The sequence below is a fragment of the Zalophus californianus genome, chromosome 1 (genome assembly GCF_009762305.2).
Source record: "Zalophus californianus isolate mZalCal1 chromosome 1, mZalCal1.pri.v2, whole genome shotgun sequence".
Taxonomy (NCBI): Eukaryota; Metazoa; Chordata; class Mammalia; order Carnivora; family Otariidae; genus Zalophus; species Zalophus californianus.
Genome location: NC_045595.1, coordinates 200,119,384 through 200,142,799, shown reverse-complemented (window position 1 = coordinate 200,142,799; position 23,416 = coordinate 200,119,384). Strand labels below are relative to the sequence as shown.

General features: G+C 39.3%; 2 protein-coding genes across 9 annotated transcripts in view; one reads left to right on the top strand and one right to left on the bottom strand.

The window, feature by feature from the left end:
- The first annotated feature begins 5,192 nt into the window (after positions 1-5,192).
- Positions 5,193-18,929, top strand: CCT8 (chaperonin containing TCP1 subunit 8). Its single transcript, XM_027586827.1, has 15 exons — positions 5,193-5,354; positions 8,140-8,230; positions 8,878-8,957; positions 10,262-10,411; positions 10,861-11,041; positions 11,153-11,214; positions 12,108-12,245; positions 13,120-13,298; positions 14,023-14,089; positions 14,167-14,254; positions 14,336-14,451; positions 14,981-15,052; positions 15,140-15,304; positions 15,614-15,733; positions 18,703-18,929. Exons 1-15 carry the CDS (start codon positions 5,295-5,297, stop codon positions 18,778-18,780), a joined length of 1,647 nt encoding a protein of 548 aa, XP_027442628.1. The 5' UTR covers positions 5,193-5,294; the 3' UTR covers positions 18,781-18,929.
- A 1,108-nt stretch (positions 18,930-20,037) lies between these two features.
- USP16 (ubiquitin specific peptidase 16) overlaps positions 20,038-23,416 on the bottom strand; it is a 30,604-nt gene continuing 27,225 nt past the window's right edge. For all 8 annotated transcript variants that reach the window (XM_027584703.2, XM_027584705.2, XM_027584706.2 and 5 more), the window contains 2 exons: positions 20,590-20,746; positions 20,038-20,492 (listed from right to left, as the gene is read on the bottom strand). In XM_027584703.2, the coding sequence (XP_027440504.1) occupies positions 20,368-20,492; positions 20,590-20,746 (282 nt within the window). In that variant the 3' untranslated portion in view covers positions 20,038-20,367. The remainder of the gene's footprint in view (positions 20,493-20,589; positions 20,747-23,416) is intronic.

The window sequence follows — 23,416 nt, the reverse complement described above, 5'->3', positions numbered from 1 at the left end:
CAACGTTTAAAGTAAGAGGAAATGATCGCGTTCATACAGTCCAAGATCTCCATTCTCAGAATGGTTAATACTCAGGGAGTGATTAACTATAACACATTTCATCTCTTTTTACTTTGCTTTGACCCAGAAAGACTTCAGGGGAGCTGTTCACTACAGCATTGCCTTGGATAGATTGGCTGGACTACTTATGAACCTCTGAATGTGGGTCACATCCACAGTCCATCTTGGAACAAAAAAGCCATAAGCATTCCTTATACTAAAGTTACAGATGATCCTGGCCCCTGGTCACCATTAAGCATGCCAGCAATTCTTGCTTAGGATAAGGCAGCCATAGGGGCTTGTAGTACCCTTGATTTGAGAATTCAGCAGAACCTGGGGGGTTTTTGTTAGATAGCAATTCACTGAACCAACCAGATGTTCTCTCTTGGGATGTTTAAATATGAAACACACAGAAACCCACCTGAGGGGGACAGGGCAGCTAAGATACACATAGAGACAAGGAAAGAAGCTGAAGCTAAATGTAGAGAGAAGAAAAAGAGGCCAACAGTTGAAGGAGGTGAAGAGAAGCAGAAGCCATAGAAACAGAGATAAACTTAGGCATAAAAATAGTAACTCAGAGACACCAACCTGCAGCAGTATACATGAAGTCATCTTGCCCTAGGACAGATGTGCAATTTCTTACTTTTTTGCAATCCTTAATAATCCACACCCTCTAAAGTGATTTATTTTCCTTGAAACCTCAAGGAGCCTAACTCACTTCCCAGAATAGAGGGAACTGACCTTTCCAGGTTTGTGCCTTATGTTACTGTTTAGAATAAGAAGCATCTGTTTGCAAATGAAATCGGTGGGAAATTTACCATTCAACATCTCCTTGGGGGCCCCAGAGAAATGGCTCATGGGAAATTAAATGTCTTTTGATGTTTTGAGGCTGGAGGAATGTCTCCATCTGTTCTTTAACAGACCAGGTGTTTAAATGGTTCTTCCTGCTAGGGGGTTCATAGAATAGATGAAAGTCCAAAGATGACAGAAATGTGGTCCAACATCCGGAAGACAGCGGGAAGTCTACTAAAGGCATTATGTGCATCAAGGTGAATCTCGGCTGATTTATCAGAGAAATTAATCAGGACCAAAAAGTTCCTATAAGAATGGAGAATACTTTGACCTTAATGCCCCAAAATTCATATGTTGGAGCCCTCATCCGCAATGTAACTATATTTGGAGATAGGCCTATGAGGAGGTAATTTAAGTGAAATGAGGTCCTAAGATGGTGTTCAGATAGAATCGAATCAATGTCCTCCTAAGAAATGTTATCAGAGATCTTGCACACAGCAGGATGGCAGCCACCTACAAGCCAAGAAAGAGGCCTCAGAATAAAACAGAATATTCTGTTGTGGCAGCCTGAGCTGACTAAGAGAGCTTGACAGCCACCATCCCTCTGCCTCCTGTAAGTTTGAAAAACACGAGCATAACTAGAACCTCCTTACCTCTGTGAAAGTTTTTTTCCCTATAACTAAGAAAAGAGGAACCTACAAACTTGGACTTAAGGCCTCCGTCAGTAAAATGATTAATATAGCCAGAATACATATAGTAAGTTCACTTGATAGTTTTAAAATAAGGTCTTAAGTTCCCAACTACGCCACATGCTAATAGAGGAATTTTATTCACTGGAAGGGAAACAGGGTCCAGCTAAACAACCAAAAATAGAGAAGAGACATATTGGTCATGGTGTGGGGATTGGTGTCAGCAAGAGAGGCATCTGCCTGTGTCAGCTCAGGATCATTCCAGCTCCCTCTTTGGATTCCAAACATAGCCGCTACCACCAGCATTTAGATCAATGGAAACACACAGTTTCTCTGAACTAATATACCATTCCTGATGCTAAGCTCATGGGAGATTTAATCATCTGGAGAGGATCCCCTTTGATTGTCACTAGGCAAAGTGTCAGGAGTGACAACTGAAACCATCTACACCCACACAGCTTGATGTCCACATTAGCATGACTTTACCAGTGCGATGTCTTCATCAATTTATTTATTCCAGGAAACACTGACCCAGGAAGATAAAAGCTGCAAATAACTTTATTGTTCCTTCCAGGAAGTTCCTGAAAGATCCACCACTCTTCAATAGAAAGCATCAAATGACAGTTTATACTTCAAGATTCTTTGAAAGCCTTGCCTCAAATCCTCATCTTGCTGTGCTCATCAATCCTGTATCATGATCCATATTCGAACCAACCCAAGCCCCTGCATTGAAAGACCTTCATTACCTGGACTTCAAAAACCCATAAACATCCTAACTTTGCAACTCCCCAAATGACATGTTATTAAGATTCTATCAAAGTAGTATTCTCCCTGACTGCAGTACAATAAACTCAGCTTTGTCTCATTAACATGCTGTCTTGGTGATATTTTAGGAAGCCAGTATTCTATTGATAAGGAAATAATCAAGGGTAACAAAAGGCTGTAAGATCTCTCACAACATGGGGCTACAGAAGTGTTATTTCAGCAGAGTGGGGAGGAAGGGTAAGCGTTCAAAAGATGGAATGGCAAGATGCACCCCTTTGAGGACCAGGAATCACTGCTGGAGTGAACCCTCTAAAGATAGCCACAAGGAAAAACAGTGTCAAGAAACTAGGGGAATGGATCTGCCATGGTGCCATGGCAACTTTGCATCTAGCCACGTAGACCACCCAAGCAAACGCAATCCCAAACTAACCTGGGTCTTGGCAGAATGTTTTGGGATTCTCCTGGAATACAAGAGGATAGGAAGCCTCCAAAGAGCTTCTCCAAGGCCCTTTCCCTCTCACCTCTGCTAAAAAAAAAAAAAAAAAAAAAAAAAAAAAATTATCAAAGAAGACAATGTAGGTGATAAAAACAAACTTCAGTTCGAACTTTATGAAGAGTCACCTTTTGGAGAACCGCAAAGTGGAGTGCAAGGCAAAAAGCTCTTATAGGATAAAGAATAAGAACAAGACAAATAGATAATTTCTGATTGTCTGGGGCCACATAGTCAACCTTGTTTGGAATGAGAAGGCCCAGGGTTGGCTTGGCATTTGGGGATTGGCTGACTGGATATACTGCATTTCTGGGCAGAGAGTGTTTCCAGGGACACAAAAGTTGTCTAAGTTTCAGTTTGCTGATGTGGCACCCTGGACAAGAGTGGCTCCATCTTGGGTCTAAAGTTCAACACCTCCCTAGCCCCTCTGGAAAGCTGTCAGGAAGCAGTTTCTCACCATCTCCAGGGTTCTGAAGGGGCATGGATCATCCTATTCTATCCCCCGCAGAATAGAGGGGCAGAATATAAAAAGTTAGCCGTGGTATCCCACAGCCTGTGTTGCAATCTTATAGTACCTCTGGTTTCAGTGTAAATCTTTTTTTTTTTTTTTTAAGATTTATTTGAGAGAGAGAACATGAACAATGGGGGGGGAAGGGGGGAAGGGGAGAGGCAGAGGGAGAGGGATCTCAGGGTGGTGGGAGCCTCCCCTACCTGCCCCCCTCAGGCTTCCCCCTCAGGGGGTAGTCCCCTTCACACCTTTTCCCTCTTCCTCTGCCCCTCCCCCCACTCGTGTGTGCTCTCTCACTCTCTCTCTCTAGAAATATGTAAATAATCCTTTTTTTTAAATTCTATTTTTCGGGCACCTGGGTGGCTCAGATGGTTAAGCGTCTGCCTTCGGCTCAGGTCATGATCCCAGAGTCCTGGGATCGAGTCCCGCATCGGGCTCCCTGCTCCTTGGGAGCCTGCTTCTCCCTCTGCCTCTCTCTCTCTCTCTCTCTGTGTCTCTCATGAATAGATAAATAAAATCTTTAAAAAAATAAATAAAATAAAATAAAATAAAATTCTATTTTTCAAAACCAAATAATGAGGAGTGGCATTGTTTTACATTTTTGTAAATCTCTTTTATATTTGGCTTAATAATACCTGGCTTCTCATGCCCTTTACATTCAAACTGTTTTAATCACACACATCGTGCATCTCTGGAAAACTCCCCAATTAAAGAATGAGAAAACAAATGTCTTAGTCTTATAAAACCAGTTTTCTCCTGAGGACCCTCAGGTCTGGGTGAGCCTCAGAGGTGCCTGGACCACACTTTTGAGAATCCCTGATATCTTATAATGTTTCCCAACAAGTGGTTCACGTATCATTTGATTTGACATGGCAAAAAAAAAAAGTTTTATTTCAATAATTATGTATTTTAAGTGCTTATTAGAAGTTATAACTGATGATACACTTGATGCATCTGATAATTCCTTAAGGCACAGCAAAACTGTCCCAATTTTAAAAAAATAAGCAATTTGCAAGTGTCCGAGTCAAAGAACAAAAGTCGAGCCAAAACGTTCTGCTTCACGTTTTCTGTATTTTAACAAGAGTGGATTACTTTCATGGAGTGCAATTATTCCTAAAAATACTACATTCAACCTTGCTGAAATCAACCATATGTTGATTTGGGAAGACACAGAGATCGAGTTTTAAGATTCTGGGAGCATAAAATAGATTTATATTTCCAGGAAGAAGCAGAAAAGAGGAATATAGGTAATGGTTAAGAACTCGTATTTTGTAATCAGTCCGATCTGGGTAGGAATCCTAGGTTTAACATTATTAGCGCTGTGATCTTGAACAAATTGTAAACGTCGGTTTCCCCGTAGCAAAAGGAGGTAGTAACAGTGAACTCCTAAGATCAACCGTTAGCTAAAACACCGCACGTAAAGTAAATAGCACAGAGCCTGGCACATATGAGCGCATTCGGTGTATCGTTATTCCTACAGATTTTATTTATCGCCCTAAAGTCGCCAGAGCTTCCCACAGTGCCCAAGACAGAGCGGACGCCCAGCGACAGATTTCGGTGGAGGAGAACAGGTGCTCCGCCTCGGAGAAAAAAGGCACACCTGCCCTGATGTTGGGGGTGGGTCTGGAAGATTTCGCGCAAGTTAATCTTAAGAGGATCGGGTTCCAGGTGAGAAATAGCAAAACACCAAACGTCCCGACCTTGGAGTCTCAGCAACGGGGTTAATATACCGCCAGGTCGCTGGCCCGTTTGCCAGCCGGAAGACCGAGGGCGCGTTCTGCGAGCGGCCCAATCGATCGATGTGATCGAGGATCGTCAACTCAGTTCTGGCTGCAGGCACTGTTTTTTCTCGCGAGGCTTCAGACCAGGCGGCCAGGGAAGAGGCGGGCCCAGCTGGAGAGAAAGGAGGAGCGTGAGGTTGCCGCACGCTGCGTCCCCAGGAGGCTTTGCGTGCCCCTCGCTTCCTCCCGGATTCTCTGAGCGAGCGCGTGAACGGCTACCTGCGGAGGCCATGGCGCTTCACGTCCCCAAGGCCCCGGGCTTTGCCCAGATGCTCAAGGAAGGAGCGAAGGTAAGGCATGGAGGAAGAGGGAGTGAGGTAGGAGAGTTACCGTAGGGCTGCGGCGGCTGGAGCGAAGGAGAGGGGCCTGCTAACGGGCCGGGTGTGCTCCCCGGGCACAGCGGTCGGAGGAAAAGAAGATTCCAGAAAGGGAGGTGTTCTGGGAGGCGTGGGGAGTCTCGGCCACCGAGGCCCGCGGGCGTTTCCGTTCTTCCCCGACGTTGGGAATGGTCGAAGGGGCAGAGGCGGCGAGAGAGGGGTAAGGCCACAGAATTCGCGTACTATGCTTCCTAGCCGGGCAAGCGGAAAGTAGCTAGTGCATTTTCCTCCATCCCGAAAACGGGGTTTGATTTGGCTCTCCACCTGTAAAGGGTGTTTTGAGGGTGAAGTCGAATAACGTAGGTGAAATTGCTTTGGGAACGGCGAAGCCGATTGACACAGTTCAAGGTGTGGGTAATCCGAGGAGAGGGACAAGGGCCAGTTGTTGACAGCTTTCCTTCAGATGAGGGATAGGGGGAGGGCTGCCCGGTTCTTTCGTAGTAGTTCGTTATGGTAGGAAAAACGTTACTCTGAATTCAAATGGGTTCTGGTCCCAACTTAGATTAGCTAGTTTGATGTAAAACCAACCCTCAGGTCTTGCTTTGCTCTTTAAATGAAGCAAAAGATGGTAGCTTTGAGGTGTAACTCTTTGGCTTACCGTGTTAAGTATACGGGACACCCTGGACTAATTAAAACTTTTTGTTTTGTGGTCAGACCGTGAACGTCATTTCAAGAACATAAGTTCTTTAAAATATCTCAGTATACTACTGATAAGTTTGTCTCTGTGTTCAAAGTGTTCCTTTATTTGTCCCCCAAATTTCCAATACTTAATTCAAGAAATATAGATCATTGTGGTTCAGTTTACAGTAACAGTGTTAGGGAACTAGGTTCTTGTTGGCAGAATACACTTGGGATAACACGAGTGTATCAAATATCAGGGTTTAATGTAAATACTAGTAAAATAGCTTTGCTGGTAATGACATTGACTCTTCTAAAAAGTGAGACTGAATTTTTCGTAGTTTTTATTCTTTTGAGACAAGTAAGGATAATTTCAAATACTGATGAAAGAAATAAAGAGTATTGTAAAAAAAAAAAAGATTCGATAGAAAGTACTGTAGTAGAGAATGACAGGAAGTACGAAAGTCTGCCTCCCCCTGAAAAAAATGAAGGGTCATGGGTAGATAGAACAATTAAGTAAGATGTTCAAGGAAGAACTCTTAGCTCAGTACTGAGTGATGAAAGGAAACAGCCAAGATTAAACAGGGCAGTGTTCCAGGCTGAGAAACTAGTAGGTACAAAGGCCCTAAGGATGAAATGAGTTTGACCTGTTAAAACAGAAAGGTGATGGGGTTGAACCTCATTAAGGGAAAGCAAGAATGGTGAGAGATGAATTTAGAGAAGCTGTAGGTAAGGACTAGAACATGTAGGACCTTGTAGACCTGAGGAGGGTTTTACATTTTATCGTAAGAGTGATGGGAAACCATTGATGGGATCCAATTTATGATCACATGGCTGTTCCTCAGAGAATGGGTGAGGGAAAAAGCCAGCGTGTAAGCAAGATCAGACTAAGTGCTATTGTAAGAGTTCAGCTCTCAACTCTGAAGACATTGCTTCTAAAGTAATGGTTATTAACATGATGCAGATCAGTTCCTTTTATGAATATTATAAAAGCCACACCTTATGCTCTAGAATACAGCCATCTCATAGAACTAACTACCCATGATGATGGACATGTTCTATATCAGTTCTGTCTAGTACAGTATCCACTAGCCACATGTGGCTTGTGCAGTTGAGATACTGAATTTTTTTTCAAGCCACACTTGAACTGTGGCTAGTGCAATTGAGATGCTGAATTTTTTTTTTAAGATTTTATTTGTCAAAGAGAGTGCAAGTGTGAGCATAAGCAGGGGGAGCTGCAGGCAGAGGGAGAAGCGGGACCCTGGGATCATGACCTGAGCCAAAGGCAGATGCTTAACCGACTAAGCCACCCAGGCATCCCGAGAAACTGAATTTTTAATTTTAATTATTTAAATAACCACATGTGGTTAATGACTACTATGTTAGGCATAGCAACTCTAGAAAAATGTTCGCATGAACAAACAGGAGGCTCATGAAACCCATCTGAGGCCACAGGTAAATCCCAATTCTAAAAGAAGTCAGGTATAAAGTTTGAGAATTTTCATATTGTGAGGAATTCAGCAGTTTTTCAGTATGGATGCATTAGGATTGTGTTCCGATTCACAAAAGCATTCAGAAGTCTGTATACTAAACATTTGGGGGCAGGTATGTTAAGTGGAAATTCCCAACAAACAGAAGACTGCTGGCTTTATAATGCTTAGGTTCCTAACATAATAAAAGTATTCATACCATATTTTCAAATTGAGTCAAAAAGTAATGATAAACTGAAAAGGTATTTTTACCTGAAATACCTCATCTGCATTCACTGATCAATCACAGCATTCTTCCCTGCACTTTGACTACATTTGAAAAAAAAAATTATAGGCTTTATGTTTTGATGTGTAAGCAGGTACCTGTGGTCCCTAAAAATGTCACTTTATTCAGCCAGTGAGCAAATTTATGGATCATTTATGAATAGCAAGCACCATGCTTTCCTCACGTAAGCCTTGCTTGATTATTATTTCAGCAGTCCTGTAGGTAGGTACTATTATTATTATACCCATTTTAAGATGAAGAAAATCCTTGTGTTTCACTGTTCTGTCTAATCAGAAGCGGGATTTGTTTTTGTTTTTTTTTACAGCATTTTTCCGGATTAGAAGAGGCTGTGTACAGGAACATACAGGCTTGCAAGGAGCTTGCCCAAACAACTCGTACAGCATATGGACCAAATGGTAATTTCCAGGTTCATGTTTTTAAAAGATACAGTGATAGAATTTTGTGTACTAGCTTCTTCACACTTACTCTGAGAATATTATACATAAAATGAGAGTATTAGCCACCATACAGAAGTAATTTCATAGTTTATTGCCACCAGTGTAGTGTTTTCAGTTTTTAACCAGCAACTCAGGTCTCTTTAGAAAAATAGGATTCAAAATGTTATTTTTTATCATAATTGAAAGGATAGAAAAATTATGGTGCTTTCACTATTGAGATGATACCTAATGTAAGGAAGAAAGTTCTCTTTTGCCTCCTACCATCAACTGAATGTAATTGGTACACATGTATGGAAAACAATAAAACTATACTTTTAAGTAGATTTTTTGGTCTTTATGTTAACGTAATTTACATTTATTGAACAAAAATATGAGAAGATAGACGTCCTCCCTAATAAACATTAGGAGGTTAGAAAGGACAGGAATAATATGGGGGTGCATTTAGGCTAATAGAGTTTTAAAGAGTAAATAATATGTGTCGAATTTTTATAGTTATTTTAAAAAATAGATACAAGCTTATATTTCTTGACTAGGTTTTCTTGGGTATTTGGAGAAAGATTTGAACGATAATGGATTTCTTTTTCTAACTTTTCTTTTTTTTTCAGGAATGAACAAAATGGTTATCAACCACCTGGAGAAGTTGTTTGTGACAAATGATGCAGCCACTATTTTAAGAGAGCTAGAAGTAAGTTATTTCTTTGAAATCAAGGAATGTTTTGGTGATGTCAAAAATTAAGTATATATTGACATAGAAAAAACGTCTTAGGACAATAAGGGACTCCCCCCTCCCCCAGCTTCAAAGTTTATTATATCAGTTTTCCTAATTATGGTGTCCTCTTTAGTTTTAACATCTTACCACTTAAATTTAAAAACCTCACAAGTTATTAATTTATGGAGGATTGGATGTGATAAAAGCATATTTGCTAATAATCATATCAAGTTGAGTATTTGTCTCATTTTTAGAGTAGGACACTGAAGTGAATTATTTCATAATGCAGAAATAGCTGATACATAAAACAGTGGTTTTAAAAAAAAAAACTATTTTTTTGGCTTTGTGAAAATAAAACAGTTGGTGGCATTTAGCTTTGTTCACCTACAGTTTTGATGTTACAGAGTCTGTAGAATAGATAACTGCCGGCAAGGTTGTGAGAAAGGTCTGGCACCTGAACATCAGAGAGCCATTCCTCATCTAGCTGCTTTGTAGCTGAAAGATATTTTCAACTTCAAGGAATTTTCCTGAACTTAGCTCTTAAAGCATCAGAGCTTAATCTTTTTGAATGAAACTGTAGGTATGTTAACATTTCTCTACTTGCTTAAATAACAGTTTATTTTTAAAATAATATGGTGAACAAAACAAATTTAATTGCACAAGATGTTTATGGAAAGACTAGTCATTGTAAGTGTTAATGTTGGGCACTAAAATGGACTCAGAAATTATTCAGGGATGGTGTGAATATTGCCTTAATAAAACCATAGCAACGGGGCAGCTGGGTGGCTCAGTCGGTTAAGCATCCAAGTCTTGATTTCAGCTCAGGTCTTGATCTCAGGGTCCAGGGATTGAGCCCTGCATTGGGCTCTCAGTTTAGCAGGGATTCTGCTTGGGGTTCTTTCCCTCTGCCCGCCCCCCATTGTGCATGCACACACGCTCCTGCTCTCTCTCTCTGAAATAAATCTTTAATTTATGCATGTAATAATTTTCTTAACCTTATGTGTGAAGTTGTATGTACTGGATAACTGACCATCGAAAGAAGATGCAGTTTTAAGAAGTTGTTTTCATTTGTAGTAATGCATTTGTGCTGATAGTCTCAGAGGGATTTGGATTGTCTTCTTGGGACCACGCTATAATATATAGCAGTATGACTGAATGGAGTTACCTAGCCCACGGGGAGATTGGAGTCTGTTAATTTAAGAAGGAATGGAAATGAAAAACTTAGTGTTGCTTTAAGGATCAAATGTTTTTGATATTTAAATTCAAAACCCTTCTACCAGGTACAGCATCCTGCTGCAAAAATGATTGTAATGGCCTCTCACATGCAAGAGCAAGAGGTTGGAGATGGCACGAACTTTGTTCTGGTATTTGCTGGAGCCCTTCTGGAACTAGCTGAGGAGCTTCTGAGAATTGGCCTGTCAGTTTCAGAGGCAAGTGTTCATTTTATAATGTACTCCTATTTAATTTGTGCCTATATATATATATACATACCGTAAGAATCATCATTGTAATAATAGTTAATATTGAGCGGTTTACTTGTGCCACTTCTTGGAGCACATGTGCCTTACGTGCAGTATCTTATCCTATTCTTACAAGAACTCTATGAGTATGGCCTATTAAAATTCTTATTTTATTTTAGATGAGGAAAGGGAAATTTAGAAAAATCTATAAGTGGCAGTTAGCATTCAAATTCGGGCCATCACAAAAGCTTGAACTCTTGGTTAGTAGGCTATGCCATTGATGCTATTCTGAAAGTATACTTTGTCATTATATTTGGAAAACAAATACCCGTATTCCTTGGGTTACCAAAATAAGCTATTTTTTAAGTCTTGTCAAAATTAAGTCTTTTGAAGAAATGTTTTTGCTCTTTATTTTTAAGGTCATAGAAGGTTACGAAATAGCCTGCAGAAAAGCCCATGAGATTCTTCCTGATTTAGTGTGTTGTTCTGCAAAAAATCTTCGAGATGTTGATGAAGTGTCATCTCTGCTTCATACCTCCATAATGAGTAAACAATATGGTAATGAAGTGTTTCTGGCCAAGCTTATTGCTCAGGCATGTGGTGAGTATATCAGTAAATGAAAAGCTCCAAAATTAAAATGTCTTAATGAGACTAAGATATTTTCTCTGTTGTTCCGATGTATCTTTTGATAATGTCTCATTTTCTTAACAGTGTCTATTTTTCCTGATTCCGGCCATTTCAATGTTGATAACATCAGAGTTTGTAAGATTCTGGTAAGTTTAGAAAATGCATCAGTGTTGTCTACATAGGTCAATTATATTTTGCAGAAAGGAAAAATGCGTTCATCCAAACCTAAATTTTACCCCAGGTTTTGAACATTTAGGACTTTGTGCCTTTTGAGGTATCATTTGTGACTTCTGATAGTAGGTTAAATTTTAAAGGTGGTTGATATATTATCTCCTTGTAAAGTCCTCATCTCTCCATGACAACTTGAAGGTTGAGAATGGCGTATAAACAAAGTATCACATGTCTTACATTTTTCATATGTGTTGAATTAAAACAATAAACTTAGAAGCCAGTTTCAAATGAGATGAAGTTCTGTTGCTCTACAATAATAGAATTCACATCTTAATGTTAGTATTGAAATGAGGTTTTTTTTTTTAATTTTGTGTTTCCTATAGTAAAATTTATAATTTCAGTTGTTTGCTTATATAAATATACCTGCTGTGTTATTTATATAGATGCTGTGCATTTTCTGACTCCATGCACTACCTCCTCCTCCCCCATTAAATTATAAGCTTGTACGATCAGAAACTTTGCTTTGTTCCCTCTTCTATCCCCAGTACTAACAGCTGTGCCTGCTACATTGGCACCAAGTATTTGGTGAGTGAGAGAATGAATGGCTCAGAGCAGTTGTTCTCGGTCTTTGCTTGCTCCCAGTGCCCTGAAGGCCCCCCGCCGCCTTCTTAACAGTGGCTCATTCTCAGAGTGATTTCTACCTCAAGCAGACTCGTGCTTTCCGCCCACCACCCCACTCCTTATTACCAGGAGTCAATTCCATGGTATATTTATTTAGAAACAGGTCTTTTTGGTACATGCAAAATAAACAACTGAGCCCTGATGTTACTTTGAGGAGATCACGGATGACTTTCGTATTCAATCTTAGGGCTCTGGCATCTATTCTTCCTCGGTATTACATGGCATGGTTTTTAAGAAGGAAACCGAAGGTGATGTAACATCTGTCAAAAATGCGAAAATAGCAGTGTACTCTTGTCCTTTCGATGGCATGATAACTGAAACTAAGGTATGTAGACTTCAAAACCTTAAAATTAAAGGTAAATTTTTTGACACTGCCTTTTCAGATTAATGTTTTATGATTCTTAAGTTTTTAGGTAGAGATTGCTCTACTGCATAATTATTGAAGATTGCAGGATTGTATTTCTTAAAATCAGATTCCTGTTCTTTTTTGGATACCTAATTCATATACTAAATTTGAAACATGAAATGGTAGCAGTATAGTTTATGTTCTAATATACACCTCTTGACTCCTGTAAGTACTTGCTCAGCAAGTAAAATGCTCACGGAATAGGAGTACTATGTGCTCTTCATTAGTATATTTAGAACTTGAGATCCTATAGCATTCTGAAACAAACATGCTAATATAATTTGAAAATAATAGGTTTGTTTTTAAAAATACATTGTTAGGAAGTTTGAAGTTCTTGTTTATAGGTCACTTCTGTCTTTGTCCCTGGAATTCTTAAAATCTGAGTTGATGGTTTTAAAAGTTTCACAGTTTGTAGATGGGCCAGGGGGAATCATTTTAGGAAAGTTTAGAAAAACTTCGAGAATCACAACGTGGTGATTTTGGTACACCAATTGACGTTTGTGAAAAGAAATGCCAAGACCACCTGCCCAATATATCTAAAATAACAGTGTTTCTCCCACTTTTCTACAAAGTGCCTGTCAGAGCAAAATGCATCAGTTTTAGGAGTTGGGGGGCTCTAGCAGTAAGCTGAGTTTTTATGAGTTTCATACACATTTTGTATTGTTTCACAATGCGTGTATAATTATTTTCCTATTTTTTTCGCCAAATCTTTATTCAGTAAAATATCACTCTATGACATCGAACACCAAAGTGGTAAAATGGTTCTAAAGAGCATGCTTGCTTGTTTTGCTAGGGAACAGTATTGATAAAGACTGCTGAAGAATTGATGAATTTTAGTAAGGGAGAAGAAAATCTCATGGATGCACAAGTCAAAGCAATAGCTGATACCGGTGCGAATGTAATTGTAACAGGTGGCAAAGTGGCAGACATGGCTCTTCATTATGCAAACAAGTACAATATCATGTTGGTGAGGTGAGAGCTGCATTCTATTAACCTGTATTGTAAATAGCCTTTTGGTGGTGAAACACCAAACACCTTCAACACCCCATGAATTCATGACTTAAAAAAGGGCAAGTAGAAGATATTGGATCAAATAATAGCAGGACTTAACTTGATCTAGAGGGACAGGAAACACCTGTAAGAAAACTTACATTTATACTGAGAGCTGAAGGACCAATCAACATACGTTATTTGAAGAGGGAGGGGGGGAAAAAGCATTCCAGGCAAAAGCTGCAGCTTGAGAGACCAAACTCAAGCTTGGTGCACATGGTCAGGGTATGGGATCTGGAACGTAACTTCTAATCCATAAACCCGTTTATGGGGCACAGGAGACAGCTTACCTACCCATTCCCACCCCTCCTAGCACCTGACCAAATACGCAGTGTAAATCTCTTCTCTTCCTTGGGGCTTACGCGATTACCCAGAGTGAAGCAGAAGGTTCCTATATACCAGGCCTGCCTTAGTGTTTTAGAACTATAATTCGTGACATTCTAGTGAGACTCGAACTCTCCCAATTCTAGAATAATGCCATCTACGTAGACCTATGTCTGGATTACATGTGCAGTCCAGACCTATTGAGCTTAAATTCAGAATCAAGAATGTGATTTGGGGACCAACGTACAGTTGCCTGTTTCATCTCTGCATTTTGTTATGGTATCTGATGGAATTTAAGTAAGGTCTTTGGGTTTTTTTAAAGGTTGAATTCAAAATGGGATCTCAGAAGGCTATGTAAAACAGTCGGTGCTACAGCTCTTCCTAGATTGGTATGTATTTTGGACAACATTAAAATGTAATTGAACCTATTTGAATTATTTTTATTATAACAGTCACTTTCTCTTAGACTCCTCCTGTTCTTGAAGAAATGGGACATTGTGACAGTGTTTACCTCTCAGAAGTTGGAGACACACAGGTGGTGGTTTTTAAGCATGGTATGTAGAAATGGTCAAGTATGTTTATGTAAGTATGGGCTGTTCATTTGCTTGTATTCATATATTTAAATTTCTTGACAGAAAAGGAAGATGGTGCCATTTCTACCATAGTGCTTCGAGGCTCTACAGACAATCTGATGGATGATATAGAAAGGGCAGTAGATGATGGTGTTAATACTTTCAAAGTTCTCACAAGGGTCAGTATTAGCAGTACTTTTAATTTAGTAATTTGTAAGGTTTCAAACATAGTTGGCAGAGAACTTCAAAATGAACGGCTTATATAAAAGCAAAGTACCTTTTTTACTTAAAGCCAAAGTGTCCGTTGCTGATGAGTATGATAGTTTTCTGAAATGATTATGCAAAAAAAATAAAAACCGCAAAGCAAGGCTTTTGACTTTAACTGCTGGAAAAAGTTAGTTCATGGTTTTTTATTTTAAATGTACCTTTAGTTTCTTAAGTATTATTCTTAGTGCTTTGTCTGTGGAAATGCAGGTAAGGTATTGTGTGCTGTTCCCATTCTTAACTTTGGTTCTCCCTTTTTATATACCAGACCCTAGGTACTATAAAGTAATTTGCCCAAGTCACTCCATTATTATAAAATTTGTAATTAGAATTTGTGTAACAATGCCTGATTAAAAGCTCTAGTGTGGTGGAGTACTGGAATCTGAGAAGATTAGAAAACTATAAACTGCTTCTTAGTAAATTTTTTTTTACTACATATTCTAGGATAAACGCCTTGTTCCTGGAGGTGGAGCAACAGAAATTGAGTTAGCCAAGCAGATCACATCATATGGAGAGGTATAGCTTTCTCTGTATAAATTGACTCTTGTCGTGTTCCTTGAATAAATAAAATAAAATACAGTGCTAAACACATTTTTGTTTTAGACATGTCCTGGACTTGAACAGTATGCCATTAAGAAGTTTGCTGAGGCATTTGAAGCTATTCCCCGGGCACTGGCAGAAAATTCTGGAGTTAAGGCCAATGAAGTCATCTCCAAACTTTATGCAGTACATCAAGAAGGAAATAAGAATGTTGGATTAGATATTGAGGTATTTGAAAAAACAAACACTATGAACTTATTTTGTGAATATAAAACATAAAAATGAAAGAGTAAGTTTAAAAAAGGGGAAAGTCAGAAAATGTTCTGATCTGTAAGCAAATGATTTTCATAACAAAAGCTTTGATAGAGTTTGTCTGACATCGTTTCCCTTTAAATAACCTTTGTTTTATAGTGTGCGTAAGAGAGTACTTTCATCTGGCAACTTTCTACATAAGCCGTGTGTTTTTATTACTGAGCTAAACATTTTCACATTCAACAATTTAAAGTGAAAGAATGAAAATTGTTTTTGTGCTGACAGGCTGAAGTTCCTGCTGTAAAGGACATGTTGGAAGCTGGTATTCTAGACACTTACTTGGGAAAATACTGGGCTATCAAACTGGCTACGAATGCTGCCGTCACTGTGCTCAGAGTGGATCAGGTGAGTGACGAGAGATTTTGATCTTTAAAAGTACTGATTTTCATATGGATCAATAGTGTATTTTCATTGAGCTGGTTATTCTAGCCAAAGGCGTTTTCCTTTATTTTTCATCTTAGAGATGCTAAAGTGCCCCCAAAAAAGTTTGGGTTTTTTTTCTGTTACAGTTTTAAGTTGTGTTTAGTATATTTCAGCTAAAATAAATGAGTATCTTTTCAGTGAAAGAAGCCTTTGCTGTTTTTAAACTGGAATGGATAAAACAAGTTCACAGTTTTCAGGCGTTTCTTAGCCTGGGAACCCCTTTCTACAAATAACATGCAGACTCGGAGTTCACTGTGTCACGTGGAAGGCCCATGAATCCCTGAAGCACGGGCGTGCCACCAGCTTTAAGGAAAATGGAGCCTCTAGTCGTCCATGGAGTTGCTAGGACCTAGGTGCATAGGATTCTTTCTGCTATGACAAACTATGTTTTGAGGAACTAAAAAGTGTCAAAAATCATAATATTTTCTCGCAATTTTTTTGTAGGGGGTGGCAGGAAGGATACTGTGGCAAGGAGGAAAATGGTCAGGACTCTTCTAGGTTCAGATAATGAGCCTCAATTCAAAGGGGATTTTTCAAAAGGTGTTTTTTGAAATCCATTTTCCTTCAGAATTCTAGAACTGATTGTTAAGCAGTGAGTTATTTTTAAGTACTTAGTAGAAAGTGGTAATTGTGAGGGGCATGGTTATAAATCCATTAGGTGAAAATCATGCCAAATTAATATTCGGAGAAACAAGTTATAAGAAAATAATGGAGAGGAGATGAGACTTATTCTAAGCATAACAAGGACTGGTTATTGTTGATAATTATAGTAAAACATTCTATCTCAATAGAAATAACTTTTTTCCTACTTTTGGTCCTTGAAATGACAAAAAATGGAACGATATCCAGTTTCAACTCACTGGAAATAAACAAATTAGATGTTCATGTCCTAGATTTATTAATAGGGTGTGTTTATATCAGTGTATCAGGTAGTTTCCAGTAGAATGTGGTTTTGGAGTTCTCAAATAGTGATAGTGCAGGCCGAAGAAAATGGTTTTTCTAAAAGTTATACTAAAAATAGAAGGGGACAGGAGAAGCTAAGTACATTGAAGCATGAGGTAAACTGGAATTCTAATAGTGGGAGTTCCTTAACTGAGGAACTTTTTGAATGTCAGTCATCCAACTGAGACAGTAATTGTAATAACACAAGTGCCTTGATCACAGAGGCAGTTCTCAATTTTGGTTTTAAACTGGGATGCCTGTTTTGTTTTATGGTAGAGCAGGATGTTGATTGTTGTGTGTCTCTGGACTTTTTCAAATATCTGAAGAACCCATCCACTATCAGTAACCCGTTTGTTACTATAATGAACTTGTACTCTTTTAAGATTGTTATTTTGTATAGTATACATTTGGGAGAGGGACTTACGAATCAAGTTTTAAGTATTGAATAACTTAGGGCTGGATTCATCTTTGTTCAGATGTTTATTTCACTCGTTCTGAAATTACAGTTCTCAAACCAACAGCATCAAGATCACCTAAGAAGGGCGCCTGGGTGGCTCAGTCGTTAAGCGTCTGCCTTCGGCTCAGGTCATGATCCCAGGGTCCTGGGATCGAGTCCCACATCGGGCTCCCTGCTCAGTGGGAAGCCTGCTTCTCCCTCTCCCACTCCCACTCCCCCTGCTTGTGTTCCTGCTCTCGCTGTCTCTTGTCAAATAAGTAAATAAAATCTTAAAAAAAAAAAAAATCACCTAAGAATTTGCTAAAAATATAAATAAATTCTCAGGGCCCCTAACAGGCCCACTGAATCAGAAACTCTGGGAGGAGGCCCAGCAGTCTATTTTAAATAAGCTTTCTGGTGATTGATGCCTACTAGTCTGAGAACTGTTCTGAGAATGTTTGGTTTTATCAAGCTACACTCAGGTTCTAAAACTGTACCTAATACCTTTAATTCAGCCTGAATTTAACCTCAATTAATGAAATGTTATATGAAGAATTTCAAGTTTAGATTTCCTGCAGAAGCTTCTGAAAAAAGGGGTGTTCAATCTATTGGTGGAAGTGGTAGTGAACATGTTTTACGGTTTGTGTTGCTTGGGACACAAGCAAGACCCCTTGATGTTCTACAGAAGGATCTTAGTCCTATAAATTTGGGAAGCAATGAATACTATTTTCAGGTTAGAGATTCAGAATGTACATTAGAGTTTGAGAGTTCTACTTTGAGGAAAGCCAGCTAATTTAATTTAGATTCTTCCAAATTTGAGCCCAAAGCTGCCACTACCCCTCTTTTTTCTCCCAAATAAATCCTTTAAAAATGATAGATGGTTATACTTGGAACATACTTGGTGATTAGTGCATTCTAGAAAAATTAGGGGCTTCTTGGCATGTTCTTTTAAGTTACCAGGAAACTCTACATATTTGGATAATTGTTTATGAATACGCACTTCCTGCCACTTGAATGGTTTCATTTACAGGTACTAGGAAATTTCAGGGTTGAACTTTCATATATATATTTAATTTATGTACCAACCACTTTAGATTATAATGGCAAAACTGGCAGGTGGACCTAAAGCTCCTAAACCACAAGGAAATTGGGATAAAGATGATTGGCAAGACGAACTTCATATATAAATAGCAAATCAGGTGCCAAACTGATTTATATTAGTAATGCATGCAGGTATTTTTCACATTTGGCTAGGGTTATTGAGTTACTGAAGTGCATGTCTTAGAATGCCCTTCACTAACGTGTTTGGATTTTGCTGCTGTTAATGTCCACAAGAGCCGTCAAAACATTGCTGGAAGCTAACAACTTTGTGATAGTGTCTCATATGCAGTACATAACAGATTGCTTATATTGAGAGGATTGCTTCATCTTGAATCAGTCTAGTAGAAAAATATTCTTTCTCTTCATTTTAAAGGTAAAGTTTATAAGTATATACTTGTTTTTGCTTTTCCAGATCATCATGGCAAAACCAGCCGGTGGGCCCAAACCTCCAAGTGGGAAGAAAGACTGGGATGATGACCAAAATGATTGACTGGCTTAGATTTTACTATAGGTGAAGACTACATTTGTAGTAGTAGTCTAGGAATTGCCTGATGTTTTCATATTTTCCTTAAATTAAGAAGTGTTTTGTGTTTATATCCTCAGCTGGATGATACAATAAACATGTTGTTGGTATCAAAGCCTCATTGTCTGATGAGCAGTGTTCTTGGATGTGAATGACCTGTTTGTCTCAACCTTGGTAATGAAATTAGCTGTGGGACCTCAGGCAAGCCACTTAATAAGAGGCCAGTTCCAATATATAGCTGGCCTGCTGCCCGTTTGGAACACAGCCATGCTCGTGTATTTACATACGGTCTATGGCTGCTTTCTATAAGGAAATGGCAGGGTAAAGGAGTAGTGATAGAGACTAAGTGGCCTACAAAGCCTAAAATATTTACTGTCTCCCTTTACAGGAAGTCCGTCTCCCAGATTGGATTTCAGTTTTTTCACAGCTCTGCTCTGGGAATTCTAAGACTTGAGAGGGCCTGTTGTAGTACCAGTGAGTGATCTGTTAAATAGCTAACTTAAAATACAGTCCAGTAGTAGAATGTAAAGATATTTGTAATACAACTGAAAATCGATCTGGTACTAGAGATAAATTAAGCAAGTCAGTTTTTATAAAGTAGATCTTAATATATTAAGATCAGTAAGGAGTTTTGAAAAAACATGAAAGGTTAACTGATTTTATGGGACACAGGCTACTGTATGTGTTGGTTATGTAAGGTCTATGAGTAACACTGAAGTTTTATATTTAAAAATTAAAATTTATATTTTTGGTATTTGGAAAGAATTTTGGGAGCAGTACGACTGACTGGGACTTAGATAAAGTCAACAAGTGTTAAGAGTAATGGAAGTTTAAACAAACTTGGTATCTATTAAGGCTCTTAGGATTATAAGCAACTTGGCAGTGCTGGCTGGCTTGGGTAAAGACATTTTCTCTGGCATGCTAGCATTAAGGGGGACCTGGTATCAAATTACTTGAGAGTCTTGGGAGTGTCTACCTTGGGTCCGTTAACAACTGCACAGAACAAGTGCAGTTAGGCCCACACTGCAGCTTACGTACACTGTCTGCCATCAGAATTGTAAATAACGAGTATATTTCTTTCAAGTATATATTATTGCCAATATCAAATGTCTACGCTTATATAATCAGCACTTTTTAAAAATACACCTGAAGTTTTATTAGCCAGTCTGAAACATTTTTTTAAATGTTACCTGCTAGGGTAAGAACACAACTTAAAATCCTCCAAGTAATAAAACAAGCTTTGGGGGATAAGTCAGTTTATTGATGTTACAACCCACCACCCAGACATATTTAATCACAGAGGACTTAAGGAATTCAGAATCCTTTCCAGAAACTGGAAGCAAGAATAAAAACCACTATGACAATACAAAACCATTGTAAATTTTTAGGTATTTTCCCTTCAATATTTTAATAAACATGATTTCTTCTGGCATGTGTTTAATTTTAAGTGAACATGATTTTACAGTTAGTCTTTACTTCTTTATTATTATTGTTATTAATTACAGCCATTTTAAAAGCCATAAGCTTGTTTCTGGAGAAAGCACTCTGAAACTATTACAACACTCTCTCATAAAACAGGAGGTACGCTTGTGAGTTCAGTACTTTCGCTGTAGGCACAGCTTGCACATGTGTATCACTGATGTGAAACCACTGCCCTTTGGTTGACTGCATTTCAAAATCTGTAGAGAGAAAGTTACATGTAAATGGGAAGATTCAAGTTCATTATTTTTTGGTTTTGCCATAATCGGAATACCAGAATTTTCCAAGACCTTTTACCTTGTGGAATGTCACCATGGAGAACGAGATTAGAGAGATGACTATTCGCAGCTCTGGTCTTGGCATAGGCAGTATAATGCCCTGACCTCATGGTACCACTGTGTTCAACGACTCCATATAAGGAATACAGTACCCTTGTATTTTCTTCAGCGACATTCTTTCAAAATGAACAGAATTCAAAAATTAGTTCTAGTCCCATTTATAGATGCCAGTGGCAAGATCAATTTATGCAAAGGGTTGCTAACCTCTACTTTGAGAATGTAGAAATCACATTTGACCTTGACTACTTCTTCCCTACCTTTACCCAGCCTACTGAGTAGTGTCACACCATGGCTGGATGTTTTTATTGCTTTTATTAGAAAATCACCATTGCTGTTTCTCTGCTAGAATCATAAACCAGAGGCCACTTGCTGCAATTGCAGTTTCCTGGCCCAGATACTTAAAATAACTGAACTTGCCAGTTTCTATACGAGTCCTGGGCTCTGGTAATTGCAAAATACCTCAATAGCGCTACCAGTCCAGTTCCTCCCCAGACTAAGCCTTTTTTAAGATCAAGAGGATAGCGTTTAAGTTGTGCCAAAACTCCCCCTTACGTTTACACATGTCCCCTAAAGATTCAACTTCTCACTTTCACCATCTAGACCTTGGAGCCTGCTTATTCTAAAATCCCGTATGCTGTAGGGCAGACTGGTAACAAGGAAAGGCATCCAAGCGGGGGGCCACTCTCAGACAACTTCCAACTTAGGTTCTCTAGTAAAAAGTCCTGAATGGGCATCACTGTCCTTCCACAGAACTGTCATCTCTTTAAATCTACAACCCCCTATTCACTGGAAAACTTCATACTTCACCCCAAATCCTGTCTGCTTCCTCGGGGAGTTCAAGGGTTGTGTGCTTCCCAGGGTTTCTGCAGCCATCCTGTTTTCACTGCCACACCCAGGACTAAATTCTGCAACGGGTCCTCACTTGGAACTGTTCAAGGCTTCCCATTTTTCTAGTCTCAGCCCGCAATTCTATTCCTTTCTCACCTCACCTGTCTCCTCTCTCTCCAACCTAACTGGACGCTCCAGTCCTCATTTTCTCCTGGCTGATGAAGCCTCTCCTGGCCTCATTCCCCGATCAAGTCTGTGTCTTCTCTACTCACAATGGCAACAGCACAGCAGTGTCCGCACAGACCCCCACCTAAGACCTACTGATGCCCAAGTGACATACGTACATTAAAGCTGGAGAACTTAGACCACGTGCATCAGTCTTAAAAATAATCTCTCTTACACCGACCACAAGCCTTGCCAGCACATTGACTGATCAGAAAATCCTACTCTGAATCCTACAACAAACCCTTCCCAACCCCACACCCAGACAGCTGCTATTCCTAGGCAGCAAAATTACATACCCTGCAGATTGATAAACTCACTGAGGACTCATCAGGATCTTGCATGTGACTATCTATGATCTTGTAACTTGTTCCTTAGCTCCCTAGTTCCATGGATTTCCTTCACAGCAACTGACCCACACTTTAACCATTCCTTTAGCCTCCCCTTATCCCCCAAACCTTTACTAATCTCTGCTGTTGACCTCACCTCCCACTTCAGGAAAACGGAGATACAACCTACCCAACTCTAAGTTGCCTATTCTCGGGAAGATGAAGTATCTCTCCCTTTTGTTCAGAGACAATACCCCAACTTAGTGTTGCTAAGCTCTTCTGGCCTCGGCCTCCTCCAGGGTCTTGCTCAATCAATTATCTCTCTTTTCTGTATCTTCAACTTGTAGATTTTCCTGTTGGCCTACCAACCTACTTAAGTCTCCCAGACTTAAAAAATCATTGATCCACCACTTTTCCTTTTCAATAAAGCCTCTGGTGTATCTGCATGCTTTATTTCCAATATTCTCATTCAATTCTCAATCCACTGAAGTCACCAACACTTCTTAAAAAATTTACCATGACCTCTATACTGTCTAATCCACAAATACTTTCTAATTCTTTTTCTCTGATATTCTGACACTCAGGCCACCTAGTCCTTTCCCTGAAACTTGAACACAGGGCAATGACATTTTAGGCAAACAATGGATTCCTAATGACCTTGTGTTTGAACTAATCCAACTACAGGTATTTCTGTTTATCGGCAAAAGTGGCCCTGCCCCACAGTGATAATATAGAAATTACAATTCACTCTACCCACCAGCTCTGAAATACCTTTCTTGAAAAATTTTAAATTTTTAAATTGGGAGGCAGGACAGGAGAATTTCTATCATTTCAAATTTTGCACATAAACTTTATTAATGTTGATACTGAAGCATTTGAAATCTGAATATAATACTATAGCTTCTCTGTCCAAATTCTTCAACATGGGGATTTGTTGAGATTGTTGGTAGTGTGCTCCTCTTCCACACATGCCTCTTACACTCAGCGGCTCACCAGAGTTGTCATTAACCATCTCTTCTCTTTCACCATGCTCTGCTCAGGGGGTCCTAACCTCACCGTCTAAACCACCACCTATGTATTGATTTCCAAATCTTTATCTCCAAACCTAACCTCCCTGCCCTGAGCCTCAGACATGTACATCCACATGTTTTCTAAACAAAGCCCCATAGATATTTCAAAAACAGCTGAAACTCAGTGTATCCAAAACCAAACTCATTATTCGTTCTCCGCCTCCCAACCTCTCTTCTTCCTGTACTTCCTACCTCAGCTAATGGTACTGCCACCTGCCCAGCTGCCTAGTCACTCAAGCCAGGCCTCCGGAATCAGGCTCAACACGTCCTGTTGTATTAACCTTACCATCCATTTCAAGGCCTCTTCCTCATCTTCCAGAGCCAATCCAATCACGAG